Raw genomic sequence first — 21857 nt, 5'->3', positions numbered from 1 at the left:
AACAACTAGGCCAGGGGGGCTCACCTTCAGTTCTCAAGACACCCTCCCTCCCAACAGGTCAGGTTTTCAGGATATCCCAGCTTCAACACAGGTGACTCAATCAGTGGGGTGGGGGGGAGGGGACCCAGTCAGAACTGTAGTCCTGGGCCCCGGGATATCTGCCTGCGGCCCTGGACGTGAGATCTGTCTCCAAAAGACTGTGCATGGTCCCAAGGCTCATCAACGAATCGGTCGATCCTCTTTGGGGAGGGATAAAAAAAAGGAGGAAAAAGTGTGATGTTATAACCAATAAAGTCTTCCATGCACAGGGTGAGTATCTTGTTCACACAGGTCTTTCCTTTGAAAAATTGAATTTTCAATTTGGGATCATTTTATCTTTCTTTATATATATAAGTGTGCACCCCACGTGAATATGTAGAATCTGCTTATATCAAATGACCTTGTCAAAAATATGAAAAATGCTAGCATGATATAATAACATTTAATAAAAATTGTAAATCAATTAAATTCACACTCACAAGCGTTCCTCTTGAGTTTTGCGCGTGACATGTAGAGATTGTTAGTCTCGAGGTGTATCTCGTCCAACGCCAGGAGGAGGATTCTGGTTTTGTAGCGTTACCTTGATGTCCATTGCTGGCACATCGTCCCAATGTCTCAGCTTACTGCTCTCAATGCCTGGCCTGGATCTCTCATCAAGTGCAGTGAGGAGGTTTATACATGCGCAGCGTCTCTCTGCTGTCTTCCAGCTACGCGCCGGTCTATGCACGCTGATATCTAAAGAAAGATTCAAATGATCCCATTCAAATTTTCCATTTTTCCAAGGCCCCAAAGGAAAGACCCGAATGTGTCCAGGATACTCACCATGTGCATATAAGACTTTATTGGTTATAACAGGGGTGCGCAAAGTGGGGGCGCAATATTTTTTTTTTTTGGGGGTGGAGGCTGCGCTCTTCCCCGAGGCATTTAAATTAAATGCAGAGGGATCGGGCGAGGCCTCTGCAACTCACTGGGATTCAGACGAGTTGCTGTGATGCATCGCCATCGCAATGTGACGTCACATTACCCCGCAGCATCATTTGACGCCGGCAAACAAGTTAAGGGGGGCGCGAGGGGGCTTAGGCAGGGGGGCGCAGCTCCAAAGGTTTGTGCTCCCCTCGGTTATAACATCACACTTTTTCCTCTTTTTTTTCCCCCCATCCCCTTCCCCTTTTTTCACCTGGATATATACAGTATGCGCCACAAGACTTTTATTTCATAATTGATATAACATAGCGTTTTTCCCTGGCATCATTTCACTCTCCTCTCTATTTTTGATAAGAATAAGCTTTGAGGATACCATGTTTAACCCGGGGGAACATAACTCCCGTTCCTGTTTTTAGGTTACCTTACATCAGCAGGGCGCAATACTTTTTTTGGGGGGGCGCGGCTCACTTACCCGGCTTCCGTGACCACTCGTCTCCATGGCAACGCGGCGTCAAATGATGCCCATTGCCATGGAGACGCGGCATCAAATGACGCTGTTGGTCACGTGACATGACGACCCCAAGGCATCATTTGACGCGGCAGGGGGGGAGAGTAGGCAGGGGGGCGCAGCGCAGGAAATTTGCGCACCCCTGCCTTACATTATGAGCCTTGTTTTAAGATAGCTGTGTGGGTCTAGCCTTCTAAATTTGGGATTTAGTTAAAGCGCAGGTGCCAGCGCAAAATAAGCAACCGATGACCGCTGCTCTCCATCCTCCAGCCGGCTCCGGAGACCCGCTGGTTTAATCCTGTAATAACAAATAAAACCTGTATTGCTCCTTTATGTGACGTACCTGTGCTGTGTGGGTCTGGTCCAGAGAGCTTATGGAATAGGTGCTTTCGGTATTCCTTTTAAAAGCTTCAGTTTAATGGGAAAAATCCATGCATTTCCACAATATATTTATTTATAAAAATGTGTTACCAGGAAGTGATATATTGGGAGGTACCTCTCATTTTCAAGTATGTCCTGGGCACAGAGTTATAATGACAAATACATGGTTACAAATACATAGTTACAATGAGTGAAAGGTGTTATACATTATATACAAGACATTGCACGCACAGTTAAAGATAATATATATTATAGGCGTATATAACAGTTACTATATTACTATATATTGGCTAGCAGCTTTAGGCTACTAAGTCAGAGACAGAAAAGTCGCACTGTTGCTGCTTTAATACTGTGAGGAAGCGTTTGGCAGCTGGGAAATGTAAAGACATCTGGATGGAATGATTAGGCTGCAGTGTCCTGACACTCCTGAGTTCCTAGCCTTTATTTATGCCATGTACGTGCTTCGTTTCTAGTTGACTCTCTTATTTCACATCGTAAAGAAGTCATCCCACATTATTACAAGAGTATATTCCCGTTTCTGCATAATCATCAATCACAATACTGTACACCATAAAAATGGGTAAGGACGCTTTTATTTCATTAGGGTTGTTAAAGTGTGTGTGTGTGTGTGTGTGTGTGTGTGTGGGATGAGCTCCACACACTCACACTATCCCCCCCGGCTGGTTCCTCGGCGCTGTGCTCTGGACATGTGACTGTGATGGACATCAGAGCAGCCAATGAGAACGGCTGTAGAAGAGGAGGGACTATGAGGGAGATGAGCCTTAGGGGGGTGGAGGGGAGGGGACAGCCTCGGGGAAGGATTGGAGAGAGTGCATGTGTGCCATCAGGAGCAGAGAGCTACAGTGGGAGACGTGGCCGAGAGTTCCAGCGCCATCGGAGGGGACCCTCACCAGCTATAAAGTACAGGGGTACCGAAGCACCCTTTTTCGAAGCCCCAGCCTGCAATAGTTAGTACAGAACAAGCTCCCACGGGGTGCCGGCACTATCACTAAGCCAACATACCCAGGATTGGGAGGCTAATACACGACTGACCCTGACTCACACCCGCGCAGCGTTAGTGGGGACTGCGATGTCTTCGTATGTTGTGTAGAGTGATCATCATATGTAAACTTGTTTTATCACCCGCATACCGTGTCCGTATTACTCTCTCTGTCTGACCGTGGTCCTCGTGAGGCCCAGTAAGTCATTACTAGGGACTCAGGCCCCCGCCTCAGTAATAATAGTCATAAGTCTGGGAGCCAAAAAGTGCAGGAGTTACATGTGTAAAATCTCTCTCGATCACGATCTCAATCTCTCGATCTCTCTCGATGTTTCACACTACAATTTATAAACAATTGATGTCCTCAGATTCTAACATTGGTTATATTGCCCATTCATTTGCCATTTTATCTAGATCTGTGCTGCAGCATTTTTCCTGCATATATTTCAGTTGTTGATTTTATTTAATGTTTTTACAAAGTTTTTGTTTGTTTGTTTCTGAGCTTGATATTGGTTCACTTCTTCCTCTTTCTATTAGGGAAGGCACTGCCCCTTTAACTAATTAGACCAGGGGTGCTCATCTCCAGTCCTCAAGACCCCCCAACAGGTCAGGTTTTAAGGATATCCCTGCTTCAACACAGGTCTTTGACTGAGCCACTGATTGAGCCACATGTGCCGAAGCGGGGATATCCTTAAAATATGACCTGTTGGGGGATCTTGAGGACTGGAGTGGAGAACCCCTGAATTGGACCAATAAAAAAATGCCATATGTATTGTTTATATCATATCCAGGCCAACAGTAGTTCAGACAAAGGTTTATTTTCCTGTACATATGTAGTGTCCTAGGAAATAGCATTTTATCTCTTAATGTTCTGCTTTTTCCTTCCAGCAGCTTCCGTGCAGCGCCGCTCTGCGAATAGATACTGTAACACAAATCCCGTGTTTCCTTTGCAGAATCAGAATCCAGGCTGTGAATGAAATTGGAGCTGGACCTTTCAGCCACCCCATCAACATCAAAACCAGCCCGCTGCCCCCATTACCTCCTCGGTTAGAGTGTGCGGCCGCAGGACCGCAGAGCCTGAAGTTAAAGTGGGCAGACAGCAGCACGAAGGCGCAGGCGTCCGATGACACTACGTATATCCTTCAAATAGAGGACAAGAACACAAGGTACGCCTTGCAAAAAGCTTCTTCTTTTTATTATTAATCGCCACTTGGTTCAGTTGACTATTACTGTATAATGTCTTTTTACTGATGTGCAACCCAATGAAATAATCCGATTTTGTTGATGTCACCACTTTTTATTTAATTTTTTTAAACTGTTTAATTAGAACATTTTTAGAAAGTATGAAGGTGGATGGGTTGGGGTGGGGGGTACAGAAACAAATAATAGGGAGGAGGGAATAAGGGGGACATGGTACGGTGCATATATATTTCCATTGATCATAAAGTTACAAATTAATCAATTCAGGATCTTCATACCGGATTATACTATTTTTTGTTTTGCTCTCTGTGGTGATTCTAACCTTTCTGACTCCAGCTGTAGGATTCTGAAGAAATCAGCTGCTAGCCGATTACACGGGATATCTTATTTTTCCTGTCTAGTTATCAGATGTGGGTGATACATGATTTGTAAGGAAAACTGTTAAAAAAAACAAATAATGTCAAATATTATTCTGTTTTCGGACACATAGTCCTACTGACCTTTAATGGGAACAGCCATACAATAGTGCCCCCATTGACACTATCCCAGTTTAATAAGTTACTCCACCCCCACCCCCAAAGTGTCCATTTATGGGAGTTTCCAGGTCACTGTTCCTGTGTTTCTTTCTGTTTTACCCTTTCACTGCCCCCTTACATTGCACTCCAACACCAGTTGGAAGTTCTTTCCAACACAAAGTAAATGATCTCAGTACATTGAACATTGCATCACATCATACAATTAGGGTTGCCAGGTGTCCAGTATTGAACAGGACTGTCCTGTATTTGGACACTGTCCAGTAAAAAATGAGAGGTAATACTGGACATGTATGTGTATACCGGTATTACCTCTCTGGGCGTGTATGTGTATACCAGTATTACCTCTCTGGATATAGTGACCTGACTGGCTTGGGGGGGCCGCGGGATTTCCCTGAGCAGGGAGAGGGCAGGGTTGTTGCTAGAGAGCTGGACAGCTTCCCCCTTCCTGATTGGCTGCATTACCCAGCAGCAGCCAATCAGGAGGAGGTTTCAGGAGCCTGGGGTGGGACCAAGGAGGGGAGGAAACAGCATGGAGCGGAGAGAGGTGTCGGTGCGTTTGTGTGTTTGTGCGTGCACACGTGTGTCAAGAATGTCGCACCATTCACCATTGTGTTCTGTATTTTTGAAGATGCCGCCTGGCAACCCTACACACAGATCAAACCAAAAATGTTTTGAACGTGACTCAGTAAGTGTCAGAAGCCGATACTACACCTGAACTTAACAAGCACTTTCAATTCATTCTTGTGTCTTGCCTATAAAACATCATTTTTAAAACTTATGGCAGAAAGAGGTAACCGTTCCTCTCTGTTCAGTCAAATTGCAGTGCACAGTATATGTGTTACTGTACTTAGATACTCTTGTATCTTGGTCAGTTTTTAAAACCAAAGGTCAATCTGTAATATTATCAATAAAAACAAAATAATGTCAATATTGTCCTGCTCCCTTCAAATGAGTGAATGTTCTAGGAGGACATTTGGCAGGTATGAGTGCGATCGCTGTGCATCTTTCTCCCTCATACAAATAAAGCCTTCTTAACCCCAATTAAAACAAAATTGGTACAAGTGTCTAGTTCAGTTTTATCGACCAGTAAATATCGCAATTTCAGATAGTTCTTGGTACTGCTGATAGTGTGAGTTAAGTGAATCTGAATGGCCATGCAGTATAATGATTGCTTTGTGTACTTTAGCATGTGTCGGTCATTAAGATTTTCTCGGCTTCTAAATTTGTTCGAGTTTTAAGTGGCTAAGAGGTTACAGAACTAGCTGTTACTTGGCACATGCCTTGTGTAACAGACTAGATCAAAATACTGTTTCGTTTGTAGACTTGGGGTACTTTCTCACCAGCCCTGTTGAGTTGAGTTTCACTAATTGATTTATCCCGGAGAAATCAGAACCAAACTGCAGGTACTGAATGGTACTCACCTGATATCCACAACCTCTTCACATTTATCATTGTGCTGTTATTTCATATAAAGTCATAACTTTGGAGACAATTCTTGAAATATTAAACGATGACTAACCATGAGTGAGCTTCAATATCTCCGAATTATGAATAATAACTCTGACACTGTTTTTGTTCACTTTATTAACATTTAAAACGATAAGCCAGTTACTGTGTTTCAGTGGTGAGAATGAATATGAAAAATCTTACATCTCCTAGCGGTGCAATGTACCATACTCTTTGGGGGTTTCCTGCATTAAATGATAAAAAAAGACCACTGCATCTATTTATAAATGAAACCGGGTCCTGTTGAAAGCAATAGAAATTTTGTCTTTAATTAGTTTGGTGCAGATTGTAGGCAGGTGGGAGACTTTAGATGAGTTAGGTGTTGATGATGAGATGTTAAATCTGCCAGCTACCTCGATACAAGTTTCTATGTTTCTGGACATGTTATTGAGTAAATCATCTGTTCATTTAATCCCTTTTTTTCAGAACATACATTTAGAAAAATGAACATAAATGTAGATAACAGTCTCTTGCTCCGGATACCTTGCTGTTCTAATTGATCTCGTTCATGGCGATAATACTGCCAGACAGGTCTCCATTTCCATCCTAATTAGCAGCCTATTAATTTATTATAGAGCAGGTTGAAATTTGAAACCTAGTCCACTTTACGTGCGCACAGTCTCCGTAACTGCGACAAAAGGTTAGAAAAGTGTACAGACTGTGCTTCCAGGGACATCTGTACAAGAGATAAGATGTGCTTGGAAAGTTGTGAAATACAGTATTCTCATTGGCTACCGTGACTAAAGTGATTTATTATACATGTGAGCATGCAACATATACTCATACTCAGCAGCACTCTGATTTAACCTAATGTTCTGATCGCTGTCTACAAATTTGAATAAATTCTAGACAAACTTAAATTTCCTTGTAAGAATCTGCATTTAGTGCTGAAGTGAGCTGAAACTTCTTGAAACTATTCTCTGTCACTGAAGGGATCACAGTCAGCACAGTCTATATGTGAATTACTGTATTTGGTTGTGTTTCTATGGATTCCAGATGTGCCTGGTGGGACAAGTACTCTCATGCATGGTAGAAATATTTCTTCCTACATTTCCTCTGCTAAACGTCATGATTCACCGGGGCATATTCTGTAACCTCGGTTAGCGCAGATCTGCAGGGATAAGAGCATGGGGATTTTGCGGGGGCCTCTTACCTTGTCGGGTGCGGCATCTTCTCTTCCAGTGACGCAGCGTCATGGCTTCATGTGACATCGTGGCATCGCATTGTCATGATAACGCAACGCCATATCGCATCACATTGGCATGAAAACACGATGCCATGTGACGTCGTGGCGCCATGTGATGTCGCATTGTTATTACAATGCAATGCCATGTGGCAACGCAGCACCATAACAACGAAATGCCACAGGAGGAGATGCTGCCAAAAAAGGAAAGAGGCCATGCGCTCTCCCCCGGAATCAGTTTAACTGTTGTGGGGAAGAGCGAGGGGCCTCTATAAACACAGGGCTCGGTGCAGTGGCACCAATGGAACCTTCATCAAGCTGGCCCTGGGTGAGTTTGAGAGACGAGGGGATGAGCGAGGTCTGAAAAGCAGGGTATCCCGATATTTGAAAAATGTTTCAGGGGTGCCCCTGCTCAACAAAGCTTGAGAACCCTTGAGACCCCCTATCATCTATCTGCATTACCGCATTGCTGCATGGCCAGATGGATGTGATAGGATATATAATATATCTTCAGGTCACATCAAGCTGTTTACAAAATCATCATCGTGCAGAAATATATGGTGTATTTCGCGTTCTCTGTTCTTCTTGGAATGAAGAAGAAAGGTGGGATAAAACTTCTCCTGAGTGACATTAATGCATGTACATTTGATGGGCTTTTATGTTGGATGTTCAGTAAATGTAGAACAGAACATTACTTCAATGCTTTCTTGTGACACAAATTTTGATGGGTGAAGTATTCAGTACACTGGCTATATATGCGGCTGCAACTGAATGCTTTCTAGTTATTTGTTCTTATTTTACAGTAGGATATTAGGGACAGTTGAGGCATGCACGGTGACGCACGCCTTTTAGTGTGTGTAATGTCTAGGGTATTATCTCCCTTCACATAAACTTTCTGCCACAAAGTGTAAATGTTTAAAATACAGTGGACTCGTTTTAAGTGGAGTTTAACAGGGCGTTCGACAGAAGTTAAAAAAGAAAGAGTGCAACTTTCCAGCTACTAGCCCTGGATTCCGGAATTGAACCGCGCTGGGAAGGGGGACATTTCTAACACAGACTAGAGACACAGCGCCCTTCACTCTGCAGCACAGCCATTCATATATTACATTTCTGACATTTTGCACCTTGCCCTTATCCTAAATCCATTTTTAGTGCCCAGAACTCCGGCTACTCAACACTAAACTTGCAACACCCCTCCTCTGCTATTTATATTCGCTCTAACCTCACTTCTTTCCAAATTACACTTTTCTTTCTACAAGCCTTATGTCACAAACTCCATTCATATTTCCTCATCTCGCCTTCCTCCTCCTCAATTTCTCAGTGGGTGTACCCCATGGCTCTTTCCTGGGACCTCTTCTCTTTTCTCATTACACACTCTGTCTAGGTGACCTTATTACATCTCTAGGGTTCAAATATAACCTCTATGCTGACGACACACACATTTACCTTTCTACTCCTGACCTTACACCTGCTGTACAGACCAAAGTCTTTGAATGTCTTTCTGCTATACCAACCTGGATGGCCCTCCACCGACTCAAACTTAAATGTCCAAGATGGAAGTCCTTATACTTCCCAAGCCTGGCCCTACTGCTCCCTTCTACATTACTATTGGCAGTACTATCATACACCCAGTATCACAAGCACACTACCTCTGGGTCACACTTGACTCCTCACTAACATTGTCCTCTCATTCACAATGTAGCTAAAACCTGTCGTTTTTACCTCTGTAACATTGCAAAGATACGCCCTTTCCTCTGTCCCTGTACTGCTAAAACTCTAACACAGGCCCTCATTCTCTCCCGTCTCGACTATTATAATCTTCTACAGTCCGGCCTCCCTGCCTCTCACCTGTCTCCCCTACAATCTATCCTAAACGCTGCTGCTAGAATCACTTTATCCTCTCCTAAATCTGTCTCAGCATCTCTCCTGCTGAAATCCCTCTCCTGGCTTCCAATCAAATCCCGTATTACTTACAAAATTCTCCTCCTCTCCTTTAAGGCTTTGCACTCCTCTGCTCCTCCTTACATCTCAGCCCTAATTTCTCACTATACACCATCCTGACTCTTGCGTTTTGCTCAAGGATGTCTTCTCTCTACCCTTTTTGTATCTAAAGCCCTCTCCCACCTAAAACCTTTCTCACTCACTGCCACACACCTCTGCAACGTGCTTCTCGTCAATATCACAGACACCCTCTCTCTCCATCTTTAGGACCCATCTTAATACACACCTCTTTAACGAAGCATATTGGTAGCTCTGGTTGCTGATACTATACTGTACATCTCAGATGCACTGTCCTTGGCCCCTTGCAGTTGTACTTACCATAACATCCTCCTACTGTCTCTGTTAGTTCTCCCTAATTACCACTTAGATTGTAAGCGCTTCGGGGCAGGGACCCTCTTTCCTAGTGTTACTGTCATGTCTGAAGCGCTTATTCCCATTCTGTGGTATATTATTTTGTATTACTTCTATGTAGCGCTATGTACATAAAGGGCGCTATATAAATAAATATATACACACAGACATACAATTCAATATTTAAGTTATTACAGCGCATTGAAAATTTGTTGTATATTATATTGTAAAAATAAATAATGCTATTTAAAAGCAAAGATGAAAGAATATATTGTACATATTGGTTTTGTTAGGGCCTTGTTAATTAATGAGGGCAGAATACAGCAGGGATGTGCTTTGTGACTAGTCAAAAATGAATCACAGACACAGCATTTGATGCATTCCATTGTAATATCTTCTCCCCGTGCGTTTCACTAACGCCTCCTATTGCTGCATATAACCTCTTCTCCACACATCTCTAGCTCACACAGGCAAGATCAAATGGGGGCAAAATAGCTGTGTACTGTTCAAAGTGCTTCTCTTGGCATCAATTTTACAGCAACATTGAGCTTCAAACATAAACTTTTTAATGTGAGGCAGTTTAGCAGAAACGAAAGTTTGAAGCTACCCATTGACAATGTCTCAGACTAATTCAAATGGCGAAGAGTTTCATGATCATGTTTTTCGCCCACTAAGCAGCTTTTATGCTGACTTTCAAGACCTGTCAGCTGAGCACGTCTTCAGGTGTTTCCTTAAGGCTGCTTTTTGTGGAGTTGAAAGCGCATTATTAATATAGTAGACAATAAATCCACAGCGGTTTTGTGAGAGCCAATTCAACAGGCTGTCATAAAGAAATCAGTCACAGCCTATTACAGATTCACAGTGTACTTAATACTCCTCACTTGTCGTCTTTGTGCAACTCCTCTACTTTTTGCTCTCAGACTTACGATTATCGCTGAGGTGGGGGCCTGACTCCTTGTCTATAACGTTCGGGGCCACAAGTGGCCCAGGTCAGACGGCAGGAAGAATACAGACTGAAAAACAGCTGCATTCTCTTTTTTATTTCAAGGATCTTCATTCCACGAGTTCCTGCAGCTTCTGAAGGAACTCTGCTACCTGTTCAGTTGCCACTAAACATTTTGGGTTGTCTTTCATCTACCCATTACTATAATAGAGAAACCTCTCCAATTCTGCAAACATTGGTTTGCCAGAAAGTATGGGGTGGTTATTTTTTGTTGCTTTTTTGTTTTGTATGGGGGCACCGGTCCATCCTGGACATTGTACTCTGTGATTGTACCACCACGGGGAAGGTACAGGACCTGGGCACAAGTGGTTATTGATGAATACTGAAAAGAAATTGGGGTCGAGGCCATTTGTAATGTTTCAACACTAAACGCCATCTCTGTGTGCTTTTTCTAATTGTTCATTAAATGGAGAGAGAGATCTGTGTGTTAAGGCAGTCTTTAACGTAGATAACAATAAAGTATACTTATTGCAGTTTCAGACCCCGTTGTTAACCCCCAAGTGTGCTGGATTAACTGTGTGTGTGTGTGTGTGTGTGTGTGTGTGTGTTTGTTCATTGGCTGTGTATGCATCTTGATAAAGGTTCACCCAGAGGACCAAATCGTTGATCTTTGGTCTTCATTAGAGCACTTTCTTTTTGGAGGAGGGCCTGTGTGTGCCTGGATTTGTTTCATATATCGTAGTTACATAGTAGATTGGGCTGGGGAAAAAAAGACATATCCATCGAGATTCTGGATTTATCCCTATGAGTCCCCTCCGGGACTCGTGAACACATGACCACTTCGTCACTGATGACGGAACTAGTCCTCCCCTTCCTGTCCCACGTACCGACAGAGCACGTTCTGCGCTGGGCGCCATTATGACGTAGCTAATACATCATGGGACTCCTGGGGCACCAGACCTCGTAATGTAGTAGCTACATCTAAAGGGCACCCAAAGGATTAACAAAGATGGCTGAATGACAGGGAACATGTGTCTATGGTTGCAGATGAGCACTGTGATGTTAATTTGACTTGTGTGTCAATTTCATGTTGGGTGGCTTTGTATCAATATATTAAGGAGCTGTTCATCAGCTGTATTCCACGCCCATCAGTGAGCAAGCTAAGGCTGCGCTTATAGTGACAGAGACAGCGACGCGACATTGCGTCAAAACAAATGCATTGTCGCCGTTATCGGCGCTTATAGTGCATGCGACGGAGCGACAGCGCTACCAAAAATCTGGTAGTCAGTGTTATTTGATTTTTTGACATGACCAATCAGAGAGCTTCTCCGTCCCCCTTTCTGCCGTCACTGGCCTTGTAGCCAGCGATGTCGCCTAAACTTAAATTATAACTATCGCAATGGCAACAGGTGATGTCATCGGTCGCGTGGCCTGCAGTGTAAGCGCAGCCTAAGGCAGAAGGACCGGCTCAGTGAGTAAAGGCACTGGCTCTGAAAACAGCGACACTGAGTTTGAAGCGAGTCCACCCTGAATGTTTCCCGTTTGTCTCGGGTTTAACCCAGGGGAGCTCAACTCCAGTCCTTATGACCTCCCCAATGGCTCAGGTTTTCAGGATTATCCTTGCTTCAGCACAGGGGGCTCAATCAGTGGCTCAGTCTTCGACTTGAGGACTGGAGTTGAGAACCCCTGGGTGAACCCAAGTGCCTGAGGGGTCGACGTGAAATGTAAGAAACTCACATTTCGTGCCACTGCGAGTAACAAGACGCTTGTCGGGTAGAAAATGGCGCCGTCTTGTTTCTCATTCCGCAGAGGGTTTTCTTTGCCGGTTATTTTTAACGGAAGAGAAATGTGACTCTGTGTTGTGTTCATCTTTATAGATTTATTCCTATCTACAGAGGACCAAGCCACACCTACAAGGTACAGAGGCTGACGGAGTTTACTTGTTACAGTTTCCGAATTCAAGCTGTAAATGATGCGGGGGAAGGGCCCTTTTCTGACGTCTGTTCGTTCAGCACAACCAAATCTGTGCCTCCAACTATAAAAGGTGAGTGCGGCGAGGGAGCGTCGCTACTGAGGAAACCCGCTACTGCGTTTCATTGTGACTTGCAAGTGAGAGCTTTTACGTCTGCAGAGCCGGTGCGAAATGATGTGCAGTGTGTGTGTGTTCACGGAAGATAGGAAAGAGGTATAATAATGGTTTTACAAAATGAGGGAATGTATTTATTCATACTGAAATGATGAACTCAAACATGTTTAAAATGACTTTAAAAAAAATGGCCAGTACTGCGGTTCCATACGGGCCCTGGTGAGAGGTCCATATGGAACCTGAAACGTTGAACTCTTCACTGCTCATTAAATAAATGGAAGATTAAAATGGCAATCCAAGCCGGGTTTTTTTGCCCCCCTTCATTTTTTAAATACAAACTTGAAGCAGGGGGTCTCCGGAGCTTGAACCCATTCATTTCTGGGGACCCCCTGCTTCCGGAGGGACTTACCTCCGTCGTGGGTGCCAGTAGCCACACCAGGGTTTACATTGTGACCGCATTTTCAAAGCTCCCGGTCCCTGCGGGCCAATAGGAAGCCGTGACATCACCCAGTGCGGCTTCCTATTGGCCCACTTCACCGGGGCGGCTTTAACCTGCAGAACATTGCAGGAGACACCGGCGCCCCATTCCGAGGAAAGTATCTTCGGAAGCAGGGGGTCCCCTCAGCCGAAGGGAATGGGGGTTCAGCTCTGGTGACTCCCTGATTCAATCCTGTATTTAAAAAAAATGAAGAAGAGAAATAACCCGTGGCTTTGAATGCTACTTTAAGAAATTTCTGAGGAGAGATTTGTTATAAATCTAAGTTGTGCTAGCTGCACACACAGAGCTACCCCCCAAATATTTATTTCCCCATTTCATATATTTGGCAGTACTGTAGTTCAACATACTGTATCTACTTGTATAATTTTCTGAAACTGAAATCTTTTCAGATACAGGGCTATGTTTACTTAGCACTGGTTACTAAATATGGGCCTAAATATCAAGGGGGCATTGTTTATTTTGCAAGCTGCGTCTTTCAGCCTTGATCTTATACTATGCCTCTTCCACTAAAATTGTGTTATAGGGGTACCCTGCGACTATTCATTTGACTTTGTGCACTGCAATGATTATCAATACAATTGTGGTCTTCTTGGCTACATGACCTCCTTAATAGGAGACAAGTTCATTTATCGGGTTGTGTTTTTCAACATGAGAGTTTTCACATCTCCTCCAATCAGTGTCTGAATAAATAGGCTTCCATTAAACACCATTAGTTTTCCTGTGATTCACATCCTACTTTCTAGTAATTAGCGTGAGTGATTAGCCATTAAAAAAAAAAGCATTATTGTACAACATGGCATCGTGCGAGACATATCTGACATGCTTAAAATACTAAAGCCATATCATCCTCATTACATCCTTTCTATATCTGGGAAGATTGCAAATAACTGCTTCATAACAGTCTCTAATGTTATGTACCACTTAAATTAGAAAGGATGGATTAATTAGACCGCAATTTAAAATAGCTTCTCTGCACATGAACATAAACATGTGCAGGGCTCGACAAATGCAGTCGCCCGGGCGACTGCATTGTGGCCGCTGTCGACTGCTTACCTGCGGCAGTGTCCCCCGGCGTCTCCCGGTCTTCTCCGTCTTGACCTTCAAAATCATGTTTTTCTCCTGCAGCACCATTCAAAATGACCGCGCGGCGTCATATGATGCTGCGTTGCCATGGTAACGGGACCCCGTGTGACGTCACCGCGCCCCATTGCCATGGCAACACGGCATCATAGGACGCCGCGTGGCCATTTTGAATAGTGCGGCAGGAGAAAAACCATGATTTTAAAGGCGGCAAAACAGCAGAAGGCCGGGAGACGCAGTCAGGACCCCGCCGCAGGTAAGTGTCGTGGGGGGACGGGGCGAGTGACTTTTTGGGGAGGCGAGTGGGTTTTGGCCCAGTTTGTCGGGTCCTGAACATGTGCATTCGTACTTAACATCTTTGCAGCAACTACTGCGAGAAACTCGGCATGCAATATTGCATCTATATTCAGACTGGGAATATAGTATAAATATTGAGATCATATTTGTTTTTAGACATTAATGTGTATGTGATGTATGTAGATGTTTCCCATACGTATATGGGGCACATTTTTACGATGTACTGTATGATGCTTCTGGCCGGTGTTCTCAACGCCAGTCCCCAAACCCCCCAACAGGTCAGGTTGTAAGGATATCTCTGCTTCAGCCTAGGTGGCTCAATCAGTGGCTCAGTTGAAGAGCCTGCTACTACAGGTGGCTCAATCAGTCTCTGCTTCTGCACAGGTTTGCCACTGATTGATTCACCTGGGCTGAAGCAGGGATATCCTAAAAACCTGACCTGTTGGGGGGGGTGGTCCTGGGGATGAATTGAGAACCCCTGGCGTATGAATTTGCTTCCCCCCTTGGTTATGAAAATGAACCTTTTTATTTCAGCACCTCGGGTAGCTCAGTTGGAAGGGAACACATGTGAAATCGCCTGGGAAATGGTATCGCCCATGAAAGGAGACCCTGTTGGTTATATATTACAAGTACAGGTCGGCCGAGACGCTGAATACAAACAGGTATAATTTATTATTAACAATGTACAAAGTACAGGCACGGCTCCGAAGCTTATTCTTGTTTTATAGGGTTTTATTTGCACAATATTAAAATCTGTAATACATCTGTATTGAAACTACTTTAGCTGGAGGGGTGAACTTTTTTATTTTTAAGTATGTGACACAGAACAAAAGCAACAGAAACGGATTGCTCTTAACACTATAACATTTGCACTCCTGGAGGAGGGGAGGCCCGCTCTCCCTCCTCCAGCTCCCCCCTCCTCTAGCTCCCCCTTCTGGTCGGGTGAAAGTTGTATCCCAGCTCTGACAGAAGGAGGGAGCATTCCTTGTTCACCTTGCCCTCAGATCGGCCTTGACTAAGCCCCTTACCCTAAAACCCCTTACCGTTGACTGAGCCATTGATTGAGCCACCTGTGCTGAAACAGGGATATCCTGAAAACCTGACCTGTTGGTGGCCCTTGAGGACTTGAGTCAGGTGCACTCCAGTACTGATGGACTGTTTTGCATAAGGGATCCTTCAGCATGGATATGTTCCAGGAAATAGGAGAAGAGCATTCGGAAAATCAATGTGTGTTCTCACCTACACGTAATAAGGAAGCCAGCGCCTTGGGGGCTGGAGTTGGCCACCCCTGATATACAGCCTACCAACTATGTCAGCAGAACCCAGTTGTACTGTTTGCCAATTTCCCTTCACTTAACATTATGAGCGGAGTTTCCTACGCGTATTCTTGGAAAGAGCGTTCAAAAGTGTAAGGCCTGGGACCCGCTGCGCCCAGCGGCGCGGGCGGCTGCACGAGCTTTCCCCACCAGCAGGGGAATCCTCCTGAGCCGGTCCCGGTCCCCCCTGGCTGCACAGCTCACTACACGCTGTGACGCGTCAGCCGCTAGGGGATTCAAGAGAATTGTAATCCCAAGCGGCGACGCGTCACGGGGTGTGGCTGTGAGCCAATGAGGAGGGGAGGCTTCGGGAGGAGGAGAGGCTTCGGGGAGCGGGGAGGAGAGTGTGGAGGGAAAGCAGCATGAGTGCCTGTCTGTGTGTGTGTATGTGTGTGTCTGAGTGCCTGTCTGTGTGTGTGTATGTGTGTGCCTGAGTGCATGAGTGCCTGCCTGTGTGTGTGTATGTGTGTGTCTGAGTGCCTGTCTGTGTGTGTGTATGTGTGTGCCTGAGTGCATGAGTGCCTGCCTGTGTGTGTGTGCATGAGTGCCTGTGTGTGTGTGTGTGTGTGTGTGTGTATATGAGTGCCTGTCTGTGTGTATATGAGTGCCTGAGTGTCAGCGTGTGAGTAGGGCAGCCCAGAGCAGCTCCCTCCTGCAGCCCGGGAGCCCGAGCCCGTGGAGGGGGGGGGGTAGCGGGTACCTCCGCTTAAACCACGCCCTCCCTCCCACTCCAGCCCCGGCTCCCGCTCCCTAAAGACCGCATATCGCGGTCTGTGTCTGTCAGCGCCCCGCCTGTCTGCAGTGCGGGCGCGCTGACTGAGGGAGCGGGGCCTTAGCCTAACGCTGCCGACGCCTGTTTTTTCTTGACTGTTTGCTCAAATCCTGAACGTGTGTTTTTTGTTTCCAAATAGAATGTGTTTATTAGATGAGGCTTATTATAAATATTTTGATGACCCATTTCCTGGAGATACTACATGTGTGTACAGAAAGCCTTTCTGGGGAAATTCTAGTTAACCACGTGTGCAAATATATGAGGTAGTGACCATGACAGTCTTCGGAATAAAAAGATAAACATTTTAGTTTTTTCTCATGAGAATGGTTAGAGAATTGAACGTTTCAGAAAGTGCGCAATATACAATAGGCAAGAGGTGACAAGTCCAGTCCTCAAGCCCCCCCACCCCCCCAACAGGTCAGGTTTTCAGGATATCCCAGCTTCAGTACAGGTAGTTCAATCAGTGGCTGAATCAAAGACTGATCCTCTGAGCCACCTGTGCTGAAGCAGGGACTGATTAAGCCACCTGTGCTGAAGCTGGGACTGATTTAGCCAGCTGTGCTGAAGCAGGGATATCCTGAAAACCTTACCTGTTCGGGGGGGTGGGGGGGCTTGAGTGGGGCACCCCTGCAATAGACTATCCCCTTAGAGTTGCAACATAATTGCTGTTCAGTTGCTTTGCTATTATTCTAGGTTCCAAGTTGTTATTTTATGTTCATTCAAGTTCAATTAGAGTTTGAAGTAAAAAAATAATCACGCTTTTTACAATAAGTTTAATCATATTTAGGCCAAACTGGCTAAAACCAAGCCCAGTGGCACCTGTCCATCAGAAAAACTCAAAACCCAAACATGTATGCGATGCAACATTAATTAATTCAACGTAGTAATAAAAATAATAATCAATACGTAACAACATGTATGTGTCTGAATCTTACAGTATAACGTTTAGGGCAGATTATATGAGTACTTCAGTATAAAGTGATACCGGTTTTATTTGGACTAACAATTGATATTATAAGACACACTTCCGAGAGGACTCTCTCTTCCTCAGGTCAGCAATGTATGTATGTCTTTATTTATATGGCGCCATTAATGTACATAGCGCGTCACAGCAGTAATACACGTGACAATCTTATAAATAACAGATAATACAAATAACAGATCATGGGAATGAGTGCTTCAGACATAAAAGTGACATTTAGGAAAAGGAGACCCTACCCCAAAGAGCTTACAATCTAATTTGCGTTAGCTCTATTTTCTGCGTGTAGGCTGGGGTAGGAAATGGGTTGGTAAATGTGACACAGATTTGCTTGGCAGGTACATTTATTTTACCAAACACCTGGGAACGTTTGAGACCGATGTTCAGAATTCCTAATCAAATCACAAGCAGATAAATGAGGTCAAATTGGAGAAAAGCTCCTGTGGAGCCTAATTGCTGCATACATCCAATGTATTTTATATGGACCGTTGATTTCTGTGTGTAAAAGTGCAGCTCCTCCCATTTATTTGGGGGGCACAATTTGGGGCCTATGCAGAGAGCAGCGAATTTTCGAAATTCGCCATTTTTTGGAGAAAATCGCGCAGAAAACAGCAGAAAATGGCGAGTTCCGAAAAACGCGCCAATTTTTCTTTTCTATTTGTAAAACTCGCCTCGCGGCTGGCGAGAACCTCAATCTCGCAAGTTTTAAAAATATCCTAATGCAGAGAGCCGCGAACGGCATCTAGCGGCTGTTCGCGCCAATAAAATGGCGCGATTGTCTCCTTTTTGCCTCGCCAGAAAAAATTGGCAAGAAGCTGCCGCTCGCGGCCATTGCAATGGGAAAAAAAAGGCGCGAATTTGTTTTTACACGTTTCTGAAGCGCGCATCTCGCCAATTTAAACTCGCCACACGCATCCATGTTAAACATAGCAGAATTCGCACTTTTCTGCATATGGAGAATAAAACTCTCCAAAAAAGGTACTTTTTACTAAATTCGCCATTTTTAAAATTCGCTGCTCTCTGCATAGGCCCCTATGTATGTTAAGGAGCTTCACATATTTAACATTCAGCTTCCTTTCCAATTCTTCCTTGAAATGATCAAATAAGTACTGAATCGTTTAAATAGTATTCCTTCTCTAAGAGAAAACGTCTACTTTCTTTAATTGGCAAATAAATAGATACAGTATGTAAAATAAAACCTATTATCGTTTATTTGCAAAGCGCCTACATATTGGGATGCAGGGATTTGATCATTTCATCAACAGTTACATACAAACACGGGAAAACAGATACAAGGAGGTAGGCTCGAATCCTGAGAGCTTGCAAACCTGACATTGCAACCTCTGACTGCGACATGATAACAAGGAACAGTCTCCATTGAAAGCGTAATCGCGCTGGTAGAAAGGTTTCATCATTAAAAGCGGAGAGGACGGGAATGCTGCTTTCATTCTTTATCTCCGTAACAAGCAGAAGTTTAAAGCTACCGTTCTGTAGCAGCGATCCAGCAGCTGTAGTATTTTTAGTCTTCATAAGCCCATCGTTGTTACTGGGGCACATGAAATAACGTTTTGCTGGAAGCGATGCCTTTGGATAGGAACGTTGCAGATTCACAGACATGTTTGTGTTTTTTTACACGCCTGTCGGAAGCACTTGAAAGCATTGCACTTGTTATTCTTACACACCGCTCATTCGTTCAAAAGTGATGGAATACTGGTACGAAAAAAATGGTACCAGATGAATTAAAACACGCTGTCGCATTAAAATCGGTGTCATTTGGTCTTTGACAAGACCTCTCGTATTTCTTTGCACCATGAACCGCCATACCTTCCATAGCTAGATTATGGCTCCACCTGTCCAAAATGTGACGCGTGTTACCTGGCTTGTGTTTTACAGGTGTACAAAGGAGAAGACGCATCATTCCAAATCTCAGGTCTTCAAACCAACATGGATTACAGATTCCGGGTGTGTGTATGCCGTCGATGCCTGGAAACCTCGCAGGATCTCTGTGGCTCTTTCAGCCCGTCTGTGTCTTTTCTCGTGAGACGGAACGACCTGGTACTCCCCGGGGACACGGCACACCTTGAACGTTCCAAACTGGGCATGATACCCACCGATGAACAGTTTGCAGCCCTCATTGTAGTAGGATTTGCGACTTTGTCCGTTTTATTTGCCTTTATACTCCAGTACTTTTTTATGAAGTGAATATCCAGCACAGGTTTGAGGTAAAAAAAAAAAAAGACATTTAAAAAAAAAAATACAACGTAACTAATGCTACGCATTATAACCCCTCACATTTATCCAAATATTCCTTTTTAAAGAAATACAAACGTCTTGAGTTCTACATTTTCTATTCATCCTTGTGGTGACCATTTTCAGCTAGATACTTTGTCCGTGTTTTGCTGCACCTTTTTGAAATGCAAAACCAGAGTGGTTTTAACGCCTTGGTTGCCAGGAGCAATATGTTTGTAGGCTGGTCTGGCAGGGAAGGGGTTAACTAGATGTCCAACTATGGGGTGGGCAACTCCAGTCTTCAAGGGCCACCAACCAGTCAGGTTTTCAGGATATCCTCTGCTTCAGCACAGGTGGCTCAATCAGTGGCTCAGTTGTTGGCTGAGCCACCTGTGCTGAAGCAGGGATATCCTGAAAACCTGACCTGTTGGTGGCCCTTGAGGAAATGGTGTTGGCCACTCCTGGTCTAAGGGAATCCGATACCAAAGGTGTTTTTTTTTTCTTTCTTTCAAATTATAGTAATCTATAATTCAAAAGAATTTACTCTCATACATTTGTAAGTCTCTCATATTTTTCACTCAACAATAAACATTTCCAACTTTTTTTTTTCTTCTTTAACTCACACACATGGTTCACTCCTGTGTATATACACCAGCCTGATTTTATTGGTGGGTGCTGTACCTCAGGGTGTCCAAAACCGTGGAATTCATTCATGTATTTGTCATAAGAGTTCTGTAGCAAAGCATTACATTTCCGCGATTAACTACTGTACTCCTATTCTGTAGCAATATTTGTTACTATAAAATGTAATACTTTAATCATGTATAAATTTTTTGTAAACAATACATTGTATAAGTTATGGTGGGTATAAAACGTGACAAACACCCTCCACCGTGCAGTGTATGGCAAATACACATCCCATTTGTGAGCACATGCACATGTCTCAGACAGGTCTGCAGCCCTGTCTTCCACTGCAGCAAGGGATTCTGGGACATTACATGCAAATGAGCACACAGTGTCACCTTTTGCTTCATATCCATTTTAACATGGACCCCCTCTAAGCCTATACCTGCCATATTAAAACCATGACATATATGTGAGAATCTGAAAAGCCCCCCAAATAAATTGAAGAAAAAATAATAATTTAAATATTTTTATGTCCGTGTCAAGTTAAAATAAGCGGGCAGTGTGCAATAGTTAGATATCGCATCCATTCGGCTGCTTAAAAGCTGCTTTAATGCGTTGTCTTAATATCAGAGTACATAACTTCTCCCAGCCTTGTCAGTGTAAAAACCTTGACACACATTTCTACAAATTCTAAACTGCTTTAACGTGAGTCATTTTCACAATACCATTTAACGTTGTATGTGTAATAATCTTAAAATTATGTAAAAGGCTGTGAAATTAAACATTAAGTTGTTCTACTAATGCCCCATATTTTCACATTTACAGTGGGTGAATTATTGTGTTAGATAATATTAGTTAAATAACACTAAACATTCAAGTACTTGGAAAATAAATGACGTCCTTTTCATTTTAACAGATTTGCATAAAGCACCCAAGTTAGTCCAGAAATTATAGTTTGCTCAAGTTAACATTAAATCAAGTTGACATTATTTTGATCAAATCATTCACTGTATATACAGTCATCTCTGTGACAGAAATAATGCTGTCACATTTATATTTCCGGGGGGCTTAAAATGACCGCCATTGTGAATTTTCTCAGCACTGCTTTTTAATTTCCGCGCTCAGATCACAGTATCATTTGAATTGTTGCCACCAAAAAAGCATATTATATATATATATATATATATATATATATATATATATATATATATACACACGTGTGTGTGTCTGTATATATATATATTTATATATATATACAGACACACACACAGACACGTGTGTGTGTATATATATATATATATATATATATATAGTGAATAAATGAGAACAAGGCACTCCGTCAGGTAGATATAGGTGGGTGCTAATCCTATATAAATCAAATAGGCTATACGATACCGTGT

The 21857-nt window shown here is 43.6% G+C and overlaps 1 protein-coding gene across 2 annotated transcripts in view; it reads left to right on the top strand.

Annotated features, from left to right (window-relative positions):
• FNDC3B (fibronectin type III domain containing 3B) overlaps positions 1-21654 on the top strand; it is a 226689-nt gene extending 205035 nt beyond the window's left edge. For both annotated transcript variants that reach the window (XM_075570783.1, XM_075570784.1), the window contains 4 exons: positions 3806-4018; positions 12450-12616; positions 15069-15196; positions 19495-21654. In XM_075570783.1, coding sequence (XP_075426898.1) covers positions 3806-4018; positions 12450-12616; positions 15069-15196; positions 19495-19803 — 817 coding nt within the window. In that variant the 3' untranslated portion in view covers positions 19804-21654. The remainder of the gene's footprint in view (positions 1-3805; positions 4019-12449; positions 12617-15068; positions 15197-19494) is intronic.
• The last annotated feature ends 203 nt before the right edge of the window (positions 21655-21857 follow it).

Source organism: Ascaphus truei, chromosome 14, assembly GCF_040206685.1.
Source record: "Ascaphus truei isolate aAscTru1 chromosome 14, aAscTru1.hap1, whole genome shotgun sequence".
Taxonomy (NCBI): Eukaryota; Metazoa; Chordata; class Amphibia; order Anura; family Ascaphidae; genus Ascaphus; species Ascaphus truei.
The sequence above is the reverse complement of the archived record's forward strand: the minus strand, read 5'-3'. Positions and strand labels throughout refer to the sequence as shown.